Raw genomic sequence first — 18,851 nt, forward strand, 5'->3', positions numbered from 1 at the left:
AGGAAGGAATTTTCACATTGACTTCTGAAAGCTTGAGCTCTCTTGAAATCTGATTGCTTAAAAAGACAAAGAATGCAACTTGAAAATAAATATATTCACAATCTGTAGAGTTATAGTCTCCTTATGACCCCAACGCCCTTGGGAGTGCCCAAGAAACTCAACGAGTCTAAAATGCCACAATGTTGTAGTATCTGCACCATGAACATAGTATACTATAAAAAGAAATAAATTCTTTAACCAGTGTCCTCCAAATCTCCATGTGGGCTTGCTTGCATTTTTCTGGATCATTTTCATTCTTCTTACCCTAACCTTAAAGTTCTTAACAAAATACCTTAATGGCTGGGCATGGTGGCTCACGCCTGTAATCCCAGCACTTAGGGAGGCCAAGGTGGGCAGATCACTTGAGGGTCAGGAGTTCAAGACCAGCCTGGCCAACATGGTAAAACCCTGTCTCTACTAAAAATTAAAAAATTAGCTGGGCGCGGTGGTGGGCACCTGTAATCCCAGCTACTCGGGAGGCTGAGGCAAGAGAATCACTTCAACCTGGGAAGCGGGTGCTATAGTGAGCAGAGAACGCGCCATTGCACTCCAGCCTGGGCAACAGGGTGAGACGCGCCTCAAAAACAACAACAACAAAAAAAAAAACAAAAAAATACCCACTCATGTTTGAGCAAACAAAGAGGTAAATATACACACATTCCTCTACACAGATCTGTACACTTGCAAGCACATTGGCTAGAGATACACAAGTGGTAGAAGTAGTGAATGTAATTAAAAAGGGTCTACCTGGTCACTTTTATGGGTAAAAATAGTAAGACCCAAAGATATTATTCTGTGCTAATATTAAATAATCTATAGATTAAAATTCATTGGCTTCAAGTAAAAAAGGTCATATTTGTTTTCAGGCCCGTGTAAAGCACTAAAATGAAGACTGTAGCTCTCTAAATGCCAGCTGAATACTTTCGGGTGGGGTGTAAGAGAAGAATTTAAGGCAATCCAGTAGCTAAGATATTTCCAATTAAAGCTTTATCTTTCAGAGCATGTTCTATTTCTTTCTCTTCAATCTTGAAAAACACCTGGAAAGAAGAGAAAATGATTTTTCACACTGGGGAACTCACAAAAGCAAAGTTGTCAGTATACAAACTTCTACCATATTAAACTTTTTCTCACAAAAGGCAAGCAAGTTAAACACTTTTTTTTCCAATGGCTTGAAAAAATATTCATATCACACTCCCATCTTTACACACCTTAAACCTTACCTAACAAAAAACGACTTGTTTAACTGTGGTCATCTTGTTTAACAATAAACCTTTACTTTAGCATCACTCTACAAAATAGGACAATTAAAAACACTGTCACAAAAAAGCAGTTGTACCTTTGTCAAACGGGTTTCCTTGTTTCTCTTTAATCCTAAAATGCCCCTGGCTTCCAAGAGCCCTGAAAGTGACAAACACTCTGACTGGTCCACAGCCGCCACCTGCTGTTTGCGACAGACTTTACTGTAGGCTTCATATAACTGGTAGGAAACAAGGGAGAACAAATGCTGCTTAAAAGTCACATTGCTTATAGCCTTTAATCATTTAAGAAACCTGAGTCTGGGTTTGCAAAAACTTATCTGAATACCCTATTTCTTCCTCTTTTCAATAAAATCCTTGAACAGGCTTCTGTAGATATTCCCAAAAACCTATACAGTAATGTAGGAAAGGGGCTTTATATATTTCCTAGAGAGATGCAGAAATGAAGGGGAGGATAGGGAAAAGATTAATGATAAACTCTCAACCACAATCCAAGGGAAATAGGTGCCTTTTATATAGTACCAGTATTAATTCTTACTGTTAAAATCCATTTTAAATTTATTATCAGCTGAAGTATCATAGGCCTTTTGGAAAATACCTGCTCTGCAAAGCAGATTCTGATCTCTACCTCCGTTCCATCTGCTCCATCCCAACTTACCTTCCCCAGAGTGACCTCTTTGATTTTCAACTGCCTGATCAAGAGCATCAAAGAGCAAACCAAGATCTTCTGCTGAAGAGGGAAGGAATCTTGTGCTCCTTCTTGGCTCAAGGTCATCCTGTTACCATCAACTTCTGAGATGACTTGGGATATGTGAATAAGACCAACCCTCTTGGGAATCAGAGGCTCAGAAGGTGATTTACCTATAAAGTAAATAAGCCAAGCTTAATTCGATTTCTAAAATACTGTGTGTGTGTATGTATGATGAGACAGATGATACTAAGTTTGAGCTAAAGGAAATTCAAGTACAGTCACATGGTGGCAAAGCAGAGGTTTTAAATCTCTAACCAGAGGCCAAAGGATGAGAGATAATGCTATTCTCTTAAGGATGTCAAAATAATGTGGGATGACTTGAAAAGTAGGGTTACCCTTTCTCTGGGCCAAATAGTGAGCTGTTTTGTCCTATGGAATGTAATTTAATGTCAGAGGAACAAAATCCACCTCATGAAAGGACCAGAGAACTACTGTATTTTTTTTTGGGACAGGATCTCTGTCACTCAGGCTGGAGTGCAGTGGCACTAGCATGGCTCATTGCAGCCTTGGCTTCCTGGGTTCAAGTGATCCTCCTGCCTCAGCCTCCTGTGTAGCTAGGATTACAGGTACGTGCCACCATGCCAGGCTAGTTCCTAGTATCTCAGAGGTATAGAATAACAGAACCTTGAAGCAAAGATGGTGACTGTGCTTAGTAATTAAGAAAGGAAAAAAAAGGCCAGGCGCAGTGGCTCACGCCTGTAATCCCAGCACTTTGGGAGATCAAGGCGGGCAGATCACCTGAGGTCAGGAGTTTGAGATCAGCCTGCCCAACACGGCGAAACTCCATCTCTACTAAAAATACAAAAAATTGGCTGGATGTGGTGGCAGGCGCCTGTAATCCCAGCTACTTGGGAGGTTGAGGCAGAAGAATCACTTGAACCCGGGAGGCAGAAGTGCAGTGAGCCAAGATTGTGCCACTGCACTCCAGCCTGGACGACAAGAGTGAAACTCCATATAAAAAAAAAAGAAAGGGAAAAAAAAGTTGGAAAATTACCGAATATTTTGGATCAAATGAGTGGCTAAATGTGGAGAGTGAAGTCGCTGCCATGTCAGCCCCTCAGATGGCTTCCCCAAATGACCTTTGAGGTTTGGTTCACTTGCCCAAGCTGATTAGCAGTAGAGCAACACTTGAGAAAATGTCATTGGATATGCTAGCAGATAGCACCATCTTTTTTTTTTTTTTTGGTATTTTTTGTAGAGATGGGGTTTCATCATGTTGCCCAGGCTGGTCTTGAACTCCTTAGCTCAAAGCAATCTGCCCTCCTCAGCCTCCCAAAGCACTGGGATTATGGGCGTAAGCCACCATGCCTGGCCAGATATCATCATCTTAATAAAAGCCAGGGGTTGGGAAACTGCCAATAAGCTTCATAAGACTATATCCTTAGCAAACTACTGTAGGAACAGAAAACCAAACACCACATGTTCTCACTTCTAAGTGGGAGCTAAATGATGAGAACACATAGACACATAGTGGGGACAACACACACTGGGGCCTATAGGAGGGTGGAGGGAGAGGATCAGGAAAAATAACTAATGGCTTGAGCTCAGGAATTCATGACCAGCCTGTGCAACAAGGCGATAGGTTTCCCCCATCGCTACTAAAAATATAAAAAAACAGCCGGGTGTGGTGGTGTGTGTCTGTGGTCCCAGCTACTCAGGAGGCTGGGGTGGGAGGATGGCTTGAGCCTGGGAGGAGGAGGTTGCATTGAGCCAAGATCACGCCACTGCACTCCAGCCTGGGTGACAGAGCGAGACCCTGTCTCAAAAAAAAAAAAAAGACTATGGCCTTATCGTTTGGAGATGCATGAATTCCAAGACAAAGAAATGTGTTCTGTAACAACCTTTACCTGAAGTTACTTCCTGAAATCACTTGCAGTTGCCCCACAACAATTTACTTCTATAATATTACATTACCACAAAGGGATGCTGCAGAGGACTAATGGAGAAACCGGAGATCACAGATCAAGTAAAAGAATCTTAAAATTGAAAGGAATTTAGAAGTCTATTTTTACTCCCTATCCACTGGCAGAGTCCTCTCTAGAACAATCTCAACAAGTGGCATCTATCCAGCTTTTGTCTGAATATCTTCAATGCTGGAGAACCCACTATGTTTCAACGAAGCCCAGTTAGTTCTAGTTATTATAAATTTTCTTCTTATATTTAGTTGAAGTCATTCTCCCTATAGCTTTCTGGAGCCCTTGAAAGCCAATCTCAACCTGGTATGGTGGCTCATGCCTGTAATTCCAAAGCTGTGGGAGGCTGAGGCAGGAGAATCACTTTATCCCAGGAGTTTGAGACCAGCCTGGGCAACATAAGGAGACTCCTCCACCCACTGACTCTACAAAAATTTTAAAATTAGCAGTAGCTGGAGCTGGGGAGGCTGAGGTGAGAGGACTGCTTGGGCCTGGGAGGTTGCAGCTGCAGTGAGCCATGATCGCACCAGCCATAATTGCACCACTGGACTCCAGCCTGGGAGACAAAGCAAGACCTTGTTTTACACAAAAAGAAAAAAAAAAAAGAAAGAAAGAAAAAAGCCAATCCCACACAAACCAGAAGTCAAAAGATAGAACTTACAACCTCTTTACCTTTTTGAATTATGTTTGTGTTAGTGGTGCTCACAGGGGCCAGTGACAAGCCTAAATGTTACTGATGGGGAAAAAGGAGGAGGAAAAGGGGATAATCTGAAAAGTTGAAAAGGAGGAAGAAACCAGTATCTAAGTCTATACATTGGTATATATTGCCTACTATTAGCCTAAGCACTATTTTTGGCTACTTCTGAAACATTTTTAATTATTTTATTTTAGCAAATTGATGAAAAAAAGAAAGAATTTCATGCAGAACTATAATGCCAGAAACAATTTTACTTAAACTCCCAGCCAGTGTAGGAGTGAAAAAGAAACAATCAAATCTTACTATTCTGTTTATAAAGACTAACACTGGATATCAAATACTGTAAGATATGTAGTTCATGGCCATTTTACATTTGCCACAACCAAAACAAGGCTGAGGGAATGGAATATTAATTTTGTCATTTGTGATAGCATGCAGCTTACTGTAGCAGTATGATCTTTTTACCTCTACCCTCTAGACTTGTTTAAAAGCTTGAGATATCCCAAGTTGAACTTATAATTCTTCTTATTATTATTCTTTTGGGACAGGGTCTCGCTCTGTTGCCCAGGCTGGCAGTGCAGTGGCACCATCTCGGCTCACTGCAACTTCTGCCTCTCCAGCTCAAGTGATTCTCCTGCCTCAGCCTGCCAAGTAGCTAGGACTACAGGCACACACCATGCTTGTCTAATTTTTTTTAAGTTCTGGGATACATGTGCAGAACATGCAGGTTTATTACACAGGTATACATGTGCCATGGTGGCTTGCTGCACTCATCAACCTGTCATCTAGGTTTTAAGTCCTGCATGCTCTCCCTCCCTTTGGCCTCCACCCCCAACAGCCTCCGGTGTGTGATGTTCCCCTCCCTGTGTCCATGTGTTCTCATTGTTCAACTCCCACTTATGAGTGAGAACATGTGGTGTTTGGTTTTCTGTTCCTGTGTTACTTTGCTGAGAATGATGGTTTCCAGCTTCATCCATGTCCCTAAAAAGGATATGAACTCATATTTTTAATGGCTGCAAAATTTTTAAAATTTTTTGTAGAAACAAGGTCTCACTATATTGCCCAGGCTGGTCTCACAATCCTGGGCTCAAGCGATCCTCCCGCCTTGGCCTCCCAAAGTGCTGGGATTACAGGTGTGAACCACCGCACCTGGCTTCACAATTCTTTTACCCAATTCTCCCTTATTTATCAGGCTTTGCTTTCACCTATATTGAGACCTAAAGTGCACGCAACATAAGCACCCAGAGAGCTGATCCAACCTCATTGTCTACAAGTTTCATTTCTAGAGCTTGGAAAGAAAACTTACTCTGTCCCAGCCATTTACGCAATCAATACCCTGGGAACTCATTTCCAGTAATGCACGAACTATAGTACTGGCAGGCAAGATTGAAATAAAGTAGACGAAACGGACTAAAAACACAGACACACATAAAAATGGGTGAGTTTGGATTTAACTATGTTCATTTCATCTTTCTACCTCTTTCCTCAGAAAAGCTAAGCTTCTAGTTACAAAGGAAGACAGGAAGGAGATAAACTACTTACATTCAGACAGTGGTTTGAGAATAGTCTGGCTTTTGACATCTGACTCTACAATTTCAATAGCTCTCCTATAAAAAAAATTTCTAAAATTAATTTAGTCTGAGCCAAACCAAACACACCAAACCACCAGCCTCAAAAGCGGCACATTAATGACCATTGCTCAAAGACTGCAACTATGAACAATGGTCATGTAGGCTAACATGGTTTAGCCTACACATATCCTATGTGTAACTTTAAAATTATGATGTTTTATAATTTTAAAGCCCCCAAACAAAACTGGGTTATTTCTCAGATAAGGGGACTTAATTGCTTTGAAATAATTCATGGACATCAGATTTGAGAAACTTCAGTGGTTTCCTCCTAATGGATGCCAAGTAGGTCATCATACATTAAGCCAATGATAACATTTTGGATGAGGAGAAAATGTCATGGGTAGGAGAGAGGATATGTAGTGTGGGTGACTGACTAAAGGGAGTCAGCATCACCCATACACACCAAACCTAAAAGGGATATCTTCAGTTATATATACATAGGATATGTGTAGGCTAAACCACGCTAGCCTACATGACTATTGCTCATAGTTGCAGTCTTTACCCAAGTAGTTTGCTAATTAGGGGAAACTTTCAAATTCAGGATCATGCAATCTAGCAATAGGAAGAGCTTACTCTCCCACTGCTCTCTCCAAAGTACTTGCCCACAGGAAGCCATAAGCCAGACCTGGGTCTTCTGCATGGCAATAGGGGGAGGTTGGACCAGCAGGCCAGCACAGCAAGTATCATTTTAATGGACCCAGTGTCCCTACTGGGAAGGAAGAAATTTCATCAGTCGGCACAGAGGCTTTCCCCAGCAGGAGGGGCAGGAGGATGGGAAGGGAGAAAGAGGTCTGGAGTACAACTGTGGGGGACCACCAACTGAAGGGAAGAAGGGGTGCTCACAAAAGGAAAGGAAGGGGAACAAGTCTAAAGGCAAAGACGGTTCAGGTCCATAAATAAACCTGCTTGAGACCAGCTAATGGAAAAGTAAACTGGAGTCTTTTTTAATACAAATGTAATTAACCAATCTATAATCACCACAGGGAGTGCCAGCAACATCTCATTTATTTCTCCCTCTGTAGGTAATGGACTGATAATGTTTCAGACATTAACACGGTGGAAATCCAGAGCTCCCCACTGAGAAACAAGTCCTCCTTTCTGAGCTTAAAAGTAGCAGAACAGAGCCTCTTAAGCCACATTCACTTGAGTTACATGAGACAATTAACAGCATTTCTTTTTTTTTTTAAATAAAAGAATGCAACAGAGCCGTAACTCACCTGCAAACATCCAGTGCTTTGCGAACATCTCCTGAAACAGCAGAGACTTTGCGGGCACAGAATTGAATTGCAGCATTGTCCAGAACCTGATCTCTAGATACCTTCAGACAAGACATAGAAGATGACAGTTTGAACCATAAGATTCTCCCTCTGTAATTTAGGTCCCAAGCATAAATATTTTCACATTTAACCCTAAACTTGATTGGCAACTCTTTAGGGTTAAAAAGATGCCTTTTCTTCTCATAAATAATGGAGACGTTTGAGAGTTTTCACACATTTAAGCTTTTTGTACGGATGCAGTAGAAGTTCACAAATGGAAAAAAGCAATCAGAACTGAAATTAGCAAAAATAAAAAATCTATTTAGTCACTTTCAACAGAAAAAGTTTTTTCATAGGCCCTATTTTTTAAAGGTCATTAAAGAAAGCACTTGAGGCCGGGTGCGATGGCTCATGCCTGTAATCCCAGCACTTTGAGAGGCCCAGACAGGCATATCACCTGAGGTTAGGAGTTTGAGACCAGCCTGGCCAAGACGGTGAAACCCCAGCTCTACTAAAAATACAACAATTAGCTGGGCGTGGTGGCAGGTGCCTGTAGTCCTAGCTACTGGGGAGGCTGAGGCAGGAGAATCGTTTGAACCCGTGAGGCAGAGGCTGTAGAGAGCCGAGATCACGCCATTGCACTCCAGCCTGGGCGATAAGAGCAAAACTCATCTAAAAAAAAAAAAAAAGCACTTGGGTGATTCCTCTAACTCCTGCTTTTATTTCAACACTGAGACACCCAGTAAATGAATGAAGCAGAAATTCACATAAAAATGTTCTCACTATGGTCCACAGGAACTCCTTGCTCCATTAATAAAGCAATCAAGGCAAAAATATTTTAGAACGATTGTTAAATTTTCCTAGCACAGGTGATCCAAGGAACACATAATTTGGCAAAATATTTGGCACTGACCTGATTAAGTCGATCTTGCAAAATAGTGACTATCTGATTTCTGGTATAAGGTGGGAAGTTCAACAGCTGTGGCTTACATTTTTCTCTAGCTTGAAGCCTAGGTAGAATTCTATCTGTGAGATCCAGGGTATTAGCAATACCTAAGGAGGAGATCAACAACATTGATCATTGGTCAAATTATCCTAAAGGGAAAACTAAATCTTCTGAAAGCTAAATAAATTTCCAGTTATAGAATCTAGCATTCTAATTGTTGCTTGCCACTTGTCTCCTACCCCATCCCAATAGATAAGATGTATCTATTAGGTAAGATGTACATAGTCATTTAACTTTCTTATTTTGACACGGCAGAAAGCTGGTTTAAGATAAAATAGCTGATAAATAAGCTGAATATATATTCTTAAAAAATACTTTAGAACCACCATGTAACATTAACAATTGAGCACTAACCAATCAGCACCAAGTGAGAATTGCTTAGCCATGGCCATTCAAATAGCGTGTACAATACATCCTGGCCTTTGCTGTCCAGTTGATCCATCTCGTCCAATACCAACACACTATAAAAAGAGAAACAGTTAGTATCCATATTCACCTTCTTAACCCTCTAATGTTTGATATAGGCTGACTTCAGGTCACTTTCCTAAAGCTGAGACCAGTTTAAAGATCATAATCTAACCTATCTCTAGTTACTGCTACAAGGATACCCCACATCATCTATAAGTAATCCAATTTAAAATTAGGTGTATCTTCCTTCTCTTCTTTCCCTTTAAGTTTATGTAACTATCCTTCAGAGAGAAAATATACAAAATGTACTTTTTATGGGCAACAGACCTTGCAGATTTTCACAGAGCAACATGAAGCAGAACAATACTTACATCATGGGGCCCTTCTCTGCAGTCATATGTTTTTCCAATTTCCTCATCATGTCCTTCCCAGCTGGCCTGGATACCTCTTCCTGACAAATCTCCTGAGCAATAGCTGGGAATACAGCCTGGGCAGTCCTCAAGGACATGCAATTCAGCATGATAGTTTTAAAGCCTTTCAGTTCCTTCTGGAAAAAAAATGCAAATATGGGAGTTATTTTGGCCTCAGAAAATAAAGATCTGATAGAGCCTAAAATGTCTTTGAAGAGCTAACAGCACGTAAGGAAGCTCTACTTTCATTTGGAAAGATTTAAACAATGAAATTACAAATGTTTTATTTTGAAGAAACCCTCAATCTTCTAAACTTCTACTCTTTCTTTTCTTTCTTTCTTTCTTTTTTCTTTGAGACGGAGTCTCACTCTGTTGCCCAGGCCAGGCTGAAATGCAATGCCACAGTCTCAACTCATTGCAACCTCTGCCTCCCAGGTTGAAGTGATTCTCCTGCCTCAGCCTCCCAAGTAACTGGGATTACAAGGATGCACCACCACACCCAGCTAATTTTTATATTTTTAGTAGAGATGGGGTTTCGCCACATTGGCCAGGCTGGTCTTGAACTCCTGACCTCAGGTGATCCACCTGCCTCAGCCTCCCAAAGTGTTGGAATTACAGGTGTGAGCCACCGCACCAGGCCTACTCTTTCTTAACTCTTTTTTTTTTTTTTGAGACGGAGTCTTGCTCTGTCGCCCAGGCTGGAGTGCAGTGGCGCGATCTCGGCTCACTGCAAGCTCCACCTGTGGGTTCACTCCATTCTCCTGCCTCAGCCTCCCGAGTAGCTGGAACTACAGGCACTCGCCACCACGCCTGGCTAATTTTTTTTGTATTTTTAGTAGAGATGGGGTTTCACTGTGTTAGTCAGGATGGTCTCAATCTCCTAACCTCATGATCCGCCCGCCTCGGCCTCCCAAAGTGCTGGGATTATAGGCGTGAGCCACCATGCCCAGCCTTCTTTTTCTTTTGAGACAGAGTCTCACTCTGTCACCCAGGCTGGAGTACAGTAGCGCGATCTCAGCTCACCGCAACCTCTGCTTCCCGAGTTCAAGTGATCCTCCTGCCTCAGCCTCCCGAGTAGCTGGGATTATAGGCACCTGCCACCATGCCCAGCTAATTTTTTTTTGTATTATTAGTAGAGACAGGGTTTCACCATGTTGACCAGGGTGGTCTCAAACTCCTGACCTTAGGTGATCCACCCACCTCGGCCTCCCAAAGTGCTGGGATTACAGGTGTGAGCCACCGTGCCTAGCCCTCTTTCTTAACTAAGTGCCAGCCAGGCACAGTGGCTTACACCTGTAATCCCAGCACTTTGGGAGGCTGAAGCAGGCAGATTACTTGAGCTCAGGAGTTCAGGACAAGTCTGGGCAACATGGTGAAACCCTGTCTCTACAAAAAATTAGCTGGGTGTAGTGGTGAGTGCCAGTATTCCCAGCTATCCAGGAGGCCGAGGTGGGAGGATCACCTGAGCCCAAGAGGTCAAGGCTGCAGTGAGCTGAGATCACAACACTGCACTCCAGCCTGGACAACAGAGACCCTGTTTCAAAAACAAAACAGGCCAGGTGCGGTGGCTCACGCCTGTAATCCCAACACTTTGGGAGGCCAACAAGGGCGGACCATGAGGTGAGGAGATCGAGACCATCCTGGCTAACACAGTGACACCCCGTCTCTACTAAAAATACAAAAAACATTAGCTGGGCATGGTGGCGGGCGCCTGTAGTCCCAGCTACTCGGGAGGCTGAGGCAGGAGAATGGCGTGAACCTGGGAGGCAGAGCTTGCAGTGAGCCGAGATCGCGCCACTGCACTCCAGCCTGGGCGACAGAGCGAGACTCCGTCTCAAAAAACAAAACAAAACAAAACAAACAAACAAACAAAAACACCCAAGTATCATTTTACCAAGAGTATCATAATTCAGACTCTCAATGTACCTTGAGGTCTTGCAGAATCCGGCTTAAGCAGGCAGTTTTTCCAGTTCCAGGAGCACCAGAAAGGTAAAGGCTTCCAGCTTTTTTCCCACAGATGTGTTCCCTCAAGAAATTCCTGATGACATCCATCTCCCTTTCCCTGGCAGGCAGCCGATCTGGGACAGCTGTGTTCAGGACCAGCTTTGCTTGCTGGTAGCAAGTGCCTGTGCCAGACATAAAAGGTCAATTAGACACAACAGAAGGTGAATGAGAAGACCCAGTGGGTGGTTTCATTTGGAGTCATCAGCCTTGGTTACAATGGCTGCACTAACAGTTGCCATGTAAGAACAAACCTTCTTGCTTGAATAGTCTCACACATGCAGATTCTTTCTCCAGTGGACATCTCTGCTCAGAATTTGTTGTGATCTCTTGACTTTTTCTAACTGAAGAAAGTATTTTGTTTTGGTGAACTTTGGCTAGTTCTCTTTTGCTAGGAGACTTAATTGTCAGCTGATTGTCAAATACCAATCTTCGTCCCTTAAGTGTATGTGAGTGAGGGGGACCATTCTCTTTCTTGCCTTGCTTTGGTGGAGAACAAGGAGGTAAATGGGGAGTGTTGCATAGGTTGTCATCGCCTGAAACACAATAAAATAAAAATGTAGTCACTCATAGCATTGGATAGTAAAAGGATGTGCAAGACCTCTGCCTCTCCCAGAAAGAGGTGAATTTCTACCTTAGTCAGAACCACCAAAATAAAATGCCTTCTCACTTAGCAGCAAATATTGGTCACCAGATGGCACCACTGATCTTACTACAGTAGTCCCTTTATCCACCGTTCTAGTTACCCTCAGTCTGAAAATACTAAATGGAAAATTCCAGAAATAAACAATTGACAAGTTTTAAATTGCATGCTGTGGAGTGCCATGATGAAATCCCGCACCATCCTACCCAAGACATGAATCATCCCTTCAGCCAGCATATCCACACTGTATATGCTATCCACCCACTAGTCACTTAGTAGCTGACTTGGTTATCAAATCAAAAACACAGTATATGTAGGGTTTGGTACTATCCTCGATTGCAGGCATCCACTGGGGGTCTTGGAATGTATCCCCCATGGATAAGTGGGGACTACTGCATTTAGTAGAAACCAAATGGGTTTTAGTAGGATGAAACTGTAAGGCTATTTTGAAACAGGTTTTCTCAACCTTGGCACCACTGACATCTTGGACCAAATAATTCTTCATTGTCAAGGAGCTGTCCTGTGCATTGTAATGTCTAGCAGCATCCCTGGCCTCTACCCACTATGCCAGTAGCAACCCCCAGCTGTAACAACCAAAAATGTCTCCAGAAACAACCAAATTACCCCGCATTTAAAAACAAATGTTCCAAAACAAGAAAGAATTACCAATCACTGTCCTAAAGGATGGAAAATATTCATCATGTCACGTTTTTGTTTCTTTTAATTTCACAAATATTGAGGTAAGTTTCATAATACCATGTAACTACAAGGTAACTTAAAACATTGACAGAACTAAGTTCAGTATTAAGGAACTGAAGATCAGACCTATTAAGTAGTTCAGAGTGACCTCAGTAAGTGGCTTAACTCTGGAGTTCGGTAAGCACTTAGCAACCATTCTGAAAATAACTAAAATGAAGAGTAGTCTTAGGCCAGGAGCGGTAGCTCATGCCTATAATCCCAGCACTTTGGGAGGCCGAGGCAGTTGGATCACCTGAGGTCAGGAGTTCAGAGACCAGATTGGCCAATATGGCAAAACCCTGTCTCAACTAAAAATACAAAAAAAAAAAAAAAAAAAAAAATTAGCCAGGCTTGGTGGTGGGCGCCTGTAATCCCAGCTACTTGGGAGGCTGAGGCAGGAGAATCGCTTGAACCCAGGAGGCGGAGGTTGCAGTGAGCCAAGATCGCACCATTGCACTCCAGCCTGGGAGATGGAGCGAGACTCTGTCTCAAAAAAAAAAAAAAAAAAAAAGAAGTCTTAACTGAACTTAGAAAGCTCCTTCAAAGGACACACATCTTACCAAGAAAAGAAAGGTCACGAGCTGCTAGTGAAAAAGTGATATAATGGATGGTTTACCCAGACGTTTCCTGGGGCTGAGAGGCAGGGCTTTTACACGAGGAGAACAGGTTACGGTTTGGACATTTGTTGGTTCTAGTTTGGCATCACTGGAGTTTTTAGCTTTGTTCAATGCCCGAGACAGCTTCCTTTTTGGAAAACTGATTGTAGCCTGTGCCTGGGATCGGGTTTGAGGCATGACGACAGCACAGCTAGATTAAAAAAAATAAGAGGACAATTAGTCAATATGTGAAAGTGAAGAGAAAATAACTAACATGGAATTTATTTATACTGATGATTAACACTTATTTCCTAATTATGTTATCACACTTATTTTAGCATTCACTTTTGCTTCACATCCAAATCTATGCAAGAACAGCTGACATTTGTTGTCCACCTACTACGTGGAAGGCGCTGTTATAAACACTTTAGGTACCAACTCGTTTAACAACGATCTTAGAGGTAGGTACTATTATTAGCCTTTATTTTACACATGAGAAAACTGAGATAAACAGTGGCCCAAAGTCACAGAAAAACAGGAATAACCCCGGGCATCTGGTGCCAGAGCCCAAGTTCTTAACCAATTGAGCGATGCAATAACAAGTTACCTGAAATGGGCCGGGCGCGGTGGCCCATGCCTGTAATCCCAGCACTTTGGGAGGCTGAGGCGGGCGGATCACCTGAGGTCAGGAGTTCGAGACCAGCCTGACCAACATGGAGAAGCCCCGTCTCTACTAAAAGTACAAAAATTACGGCCAAACGCGGTGGCTCACGCCTGTAATCCCAACACTTTGGGAGGCCGAGACCATCCTGGCTAACACGGTGAAACCCCGTCTCTACTAAAAATGCAAAAAATTAGCGGGGCGTGGTGGTGGGCGCCTGTAGTCCCAGCTACTCGGGAGGCTGAGGCAGGAGAATGGCGTGAACCCGGGAGGCGGAGCTTGCAGTGAGCCGAGATCGCGCCACTGCACTCCAGCCTGGGAGACCGAGCGAGACTCCGTCTCAAAAAAAAAAAAAAAAAAAAAAAAATTAGCCGGACGTGGTGGCGGGCGCCTGTAGTCCCAGCTACATGAAGAGGCTGAGGCAGGAGAATGGCTTGAACCCGGCAGGCAGAGGTTGCAGTGAGCCGAGATCGCGCCACTGCACTACAGCCTGGGCGACAAGAGCGAGACTCCGTCTCAAAAAAAAAAAAAGTTACATGAATTGATTTATATAGAACTTCTAGTTTCCTCCCTCCAGGCACGCGGGGTGTCTTTATCACCAGTTCAGCCCAGCACCCGCCACATTTAGTCTCTTCTATCCCAAGCCCTCACACTGCAGCTCAGTCTTCCCTCAGGTCTTTCCGCCCCTGCACTCAGTCCTCATTCTAGGCAGCTCTCAACGCACCCCAGAATATTTCCTTCCTACAACTTTCACCTCCTTCACACCAGGCATAACTGCTAGAACTACCCCGAGGGCACCTGCCCTTTCCCTGATCCCGACCTCAGACCTCCAGCGAGCTCAGCTCTTTTCCCTTCACTTCACCTCAGGCCTCGCCGGAACCCGCAGCCTTCACCCAGCTCCGCTGCCTCACAGACCCCAGGCCTCCTCGAGCAATCCTCTTCTTTCCACCTCAGTGCAGGATCCTTCTCACGTCTCTCACACGCAGCCTCTCGGACTCACCACCACAAGCCCCTGAACAAACTGCACAGCGGCAGCAGCAAACTCCAGCCGCGCTCGCGCCAAATCCGAATGGCCACAGCGTTCCCACCTCCCGCCAAAGCCCGGCCTCGATTCTGATTGGCTGTAGTCACAGAGCCTTTCGCCTTGGGCACCGCCTCTTTTTTTGCTACCAATCCAGTGGAAGAGTTACAGCCAATGAGAGAGCCCCAAGTCTTAGAGTCGCTGTGAGGCCACGACCACTGAACGGGGTAGGGAATCTACATCCGGGGCCTCGGTGGAAAGACGCGCGATTGCGGCAGGGCGACTCTGGGTAAAGCGGGCCGGCCCGCCGCAAAGCACGCTGGGAGGCGTAGTCTTTGCTGCCGCGCAGTCGCACTCTTCCTTCGACTGGAAGTGTCAAGATGTGGTTCCCCTTCTCACTGCCTAAAGTACCCATTTGCATCATCCTGATGGGCTAGATTTTCAGAACTGCTACATGATACCTACCGTTTTGGGTTCTGTGCGCCAGGTATGATGCTAGGCACTTTCCTTACCTAATGCTCAACCTCGCAAAGTACAAAGCAAACCTGTATACAAGGTTAGAGGTCACAGCATCTTGGTGACAGTGAAGAGCCTAGGATCCAGATCTCCTGATGGCTGAACTAGTGATTTTTATGGTAAAGTTCTACACACCTACATAAAGAAAAACTATGCTTCATCATAGTATCTCTTGATTTGTGCTTCAAAGGTGAGAAACAGAGCCAACTCTTTGCTTTTATTTCGTTCAACGTAAGAATATTATGTTCTGTGCATCTTCTTACCATTAATCCACACATCATGGGGAGGGAATTATGACCCCTTAATTTTAAAATCTTTTATGGCGAAACACTAGGGTTTCAGGGCCAGGGAAGACAGCTATATAGAAGAGGCAAGCTGAGTTTTTAATGAAAAGTATAAATTAGCGCAGTAATTTGAAGGCCAGCTTCCAAAGCCAATAATTCATCTAAGCCTCAGGTTCCTTTAGAGGCCAGAACCCAATTCTAGGTGATGGTAAACATTTATCTTTTACCCCTCAGTAACAAGCAAAATAGAGCCATAAAGCCTAGAAAGAGGGAAGCAACAATATTACGATCATCAGTGAATTGGTACCTAGTTCATGAAGAGAGCCAATATTGAGTGCTTAAGTGTATGCCAGGGGCTGTGCTCAGTATTTTACCTACATCACCTTATTAATCTTCACAAGCACCCCCATGAACCTGGTGTTATTTCACTTTACAAATGAGGGAACTACAGTAGAGGGGAGTTGAGTAAACTTGCCCAAGGTCACACAACTAGTAAGTGGAAGAGCTAGAATTTGAACTCTGAACTCTGACAGAAAATCAAACTCTTGACCACTTTATCATAGGGGGATGATTAGACAGATTCAGGTTCTAAACAGGAAGAGATGGTGGAGTACATTTCGTGAAGGCTTTTTAGCAGCTGAAAACTACAAAAGTGAAGAGAATGGGCTGCCATGAATGGAGAAAGTTACCACACAATGGAAGCTTTTTTTTTTTTTTTTTTTTTTGAGACAAGTCTCATTTTATCACCCAGGCTTGAGTGCAGTGCCATGATCTCGGCTCACTGCAATCTCCACCACCTGGGTTCAAGCCATTCTCCTGCCTCAGCCTCCTGAGTAGCCGGGACTACAGGCACGCGTCACCACGCCTGGCTAATATTTGAATTTTTAGTAGAGGGGGTTTCACCATGTTGGCCAGGTTGGTCTCAAACTCCTGACTTCATGATCCACCCACCTCAGCCTCCCACAGTGCTGGGATTACAGGCATGAACCACCGCCCCTGGCCACAATGGAAGCTTTTAAAAGGACTAGATGGTATTTCTGATGTCTTAGTAGGATAGTAGAACTCAGGAAGCAACCTTCACTGTTCGTATTTTTATAACATGGGCACCTAAGAATTGCCCTTAATAACCTGAAATGGTAATGTGTGCCCAGCCAGCTGTAAGGGGTGGTTATGGTAAACAACCTAGGAAGCTATGAGTACTTAGCATGCATATTGGAACCTATGAAAACACCAGGAAATGGCTGGGTGCGGTGGCTCACGCCTGTAATCCCAGCACTTTGGGAGGCTGAGGTGGGTGGATCACGAGGTCAGGAAATCGAGACCATCCTGGCTAACACGGTGAAACCCCGTCTCTACTAAAATACAAAAAAATTAGCCAGGCGTGGTGGCGGGTGCCTATAGTCCCAGCCACTCAGAAGGCTGCGGCGGGAGAATGGTGTGAACCCGGAAGGTGGAGCTTGCAGTGAGCGGAGATCACGCCACGCCACTGCACTCCGGCCTGGGCGACAAAGCAAGACTCCGTCTCAAAAAAAAAAAAGAAAAGAAAGAAAACACTAGGAAACATAGCAGTGGCCCAAGAAAAGCCTACAGGTGTAAATGACCACTGTGGAAGCAGGCAAATAATCACAGAATGTCAGGACTGAAAGGTTATCTACTTGAAGCTTTTCCTTTGCACTAATAATGATCCTCCAGTAACGTGATGCGTACACATCATATTGTTTCTTGCTTCTGTGCCTTTGTTTTTGCTGTTTCCTCTGTCTGGAATGCCACTAACCATCCATCTTCCCTGGCTAACTCCCATAAAGCCTTTTAATATCCTGCATAGGTTTCTCCTGGTAGCTATCCTGAAGTCTACTAAACTATGAGTTCCTTGGAGTCAAAGACCATGTCTTAGCCTTGCACAGTGGCATGCATCTGTAATTCCAGCTACTCGGGAGGCTGAGGTGGGAGGATCCCTTGAGCCCAGTTTGAGGACAGCCTGGACAACATAGGGAGACCCCATTTCCAAGTTGGAAAAAAATAAAAAAGACTTTTTTTTGATATGGAGTCTCGCTCTGTCGCCCAGGCTGGAGTGCAGTGGCACAATCTCAGCTCACTGCAACCTCCACCCAACTGGGTTCAAGCAACTCTCCTGCCTCAGCCTCCTGAGTAGCTGGGATTACAGGCGCCCATAATTTTAGTAGACGGGGTTTCACCATATTGGACAGACTGGTCTCAAACTCCTGACCTCAGGTGATCCACCTGCCTCAACCTCCCAAAGTGCTGGGATTACAGGCGTGAGCCACCGTGCCCGGCAAAAACAGACTTTTCATCTTCATATTGTAGATGCCTGGTACAGAGTAACGTGTACAATAAGAGCTTGCTGAATGAAGGAATGGAAAGGACATTCTTGCCAAGTGGACATCCACCCTTTGCATAAACACTTGTGGCTGGAGAGCATACAGTCTTTTAAGTCTCACACCCCTAAGCCTAGGAATGGAGAATGAATTCAATTATGTGTGAAAATGACCCAGACTGGGCTCCAGTGATGTCAGAGGCAAAGCATTTCCCCAGTTATCCTCTGGGGCAGTCAGAATCCTGAGGCTGACATATTTCTAGTTCTAATTCATTTTCCATAGTTCCTTTACCTCTCTTTGCAGAGTACTAGGAAGTTGGAGACAGGCAGCTTTCTTCCAGTGGGTCGTTTAGTTCATGGTTAGATTGGGTTGGGAAATACTTAAGAGGTACATTCATGGCAAGCAGCTCTGCCTCAGTAATGGAAGGAAAACTAGTGTCCTTATCACCTGCTAACTCATACACAGTATCATGGAGAAGGAATCAAATCACACTGGAAGAACCTGTCTGGCATCCTTTTGTGTGACTGTGTGTGTAGACACACACACACACACACACACACACACACACACACACAAGCAATACCATCACAAGAAGACAGAATGAATTATAGGGTTAGGAAGTCGAAGGTCATTTAGGCAAGCTCCATTTGCAGGCTATTTCAAGTCAGGAGGAACAATTCAATCAATA

The 18,851-nt window shown here is 44.0% G+C and overlaps 1 protein-coding gene across 2 annotated transcripts; it reads right to left on the reverse strand.

Moving 5' to 3' along the window:
• Positions 1 to 73: 73 nt before the first annotated feature.
• On the reverse strand, positions 74 to 15,267 carry CDC6 (cell division cycle 6). Of its 2 annotated transcripts, none has more exons than XM_009432229.4 (12): positions 14,827 to 15,267; positions 13,366 to 13,556; positions 11,623 to 11,904; positions 11,294 to 11,493; positions 9,329 to 9,504; positions 8,904 to 9,010; positions 8,457 to 8,596; positions 7,505 to 7,605; positions 6,199 to 6,263; positions 1,954 to 2,156; positions 1,376 to 1,516; positions 74 to 1,076 (listed from the first exon to the last, which is right to left on the reverse strand). In XM_009432229.4, exons 2-12 carry the CDS (start codon positions 13,541 to 13,543, stop codon positions 987 to 989), a joined length of 1,683 nt encoding a protein of 560 aa, XP_009430504.1. In that variant the 5' UTR covers positions 13,544 to 13,556; positions 14,827 to 15,267; the 3' UTR covers positions 74 to 986. The 2 variants fall into 2 exon arrangements, with proteins under 2 accessions (XP_009430504.1, XP_001170494.1); XM_001170494.5 differs by having other exon boundaries at positions 14,869 to 15,256.
• Positions 15,268 to 18,851: the final 3,584 nt, after the last annotated feature.

This window comes from Pan troglodytes, chromosome 19 (assembly GCF_028858775.2).
Source record: "Pan troglodytes isolate AG18354 chromosome 19, NHGRI_mPanTro3-v2.0_pri, whole genome shotgun sequence".
Classification (NCBI taxonomy): domain Eukaryota; kingdom Metazoa; phylum Chordata; class Mammalia; order Primates; family Hominidae; genus Pan; species Pan troglodytes.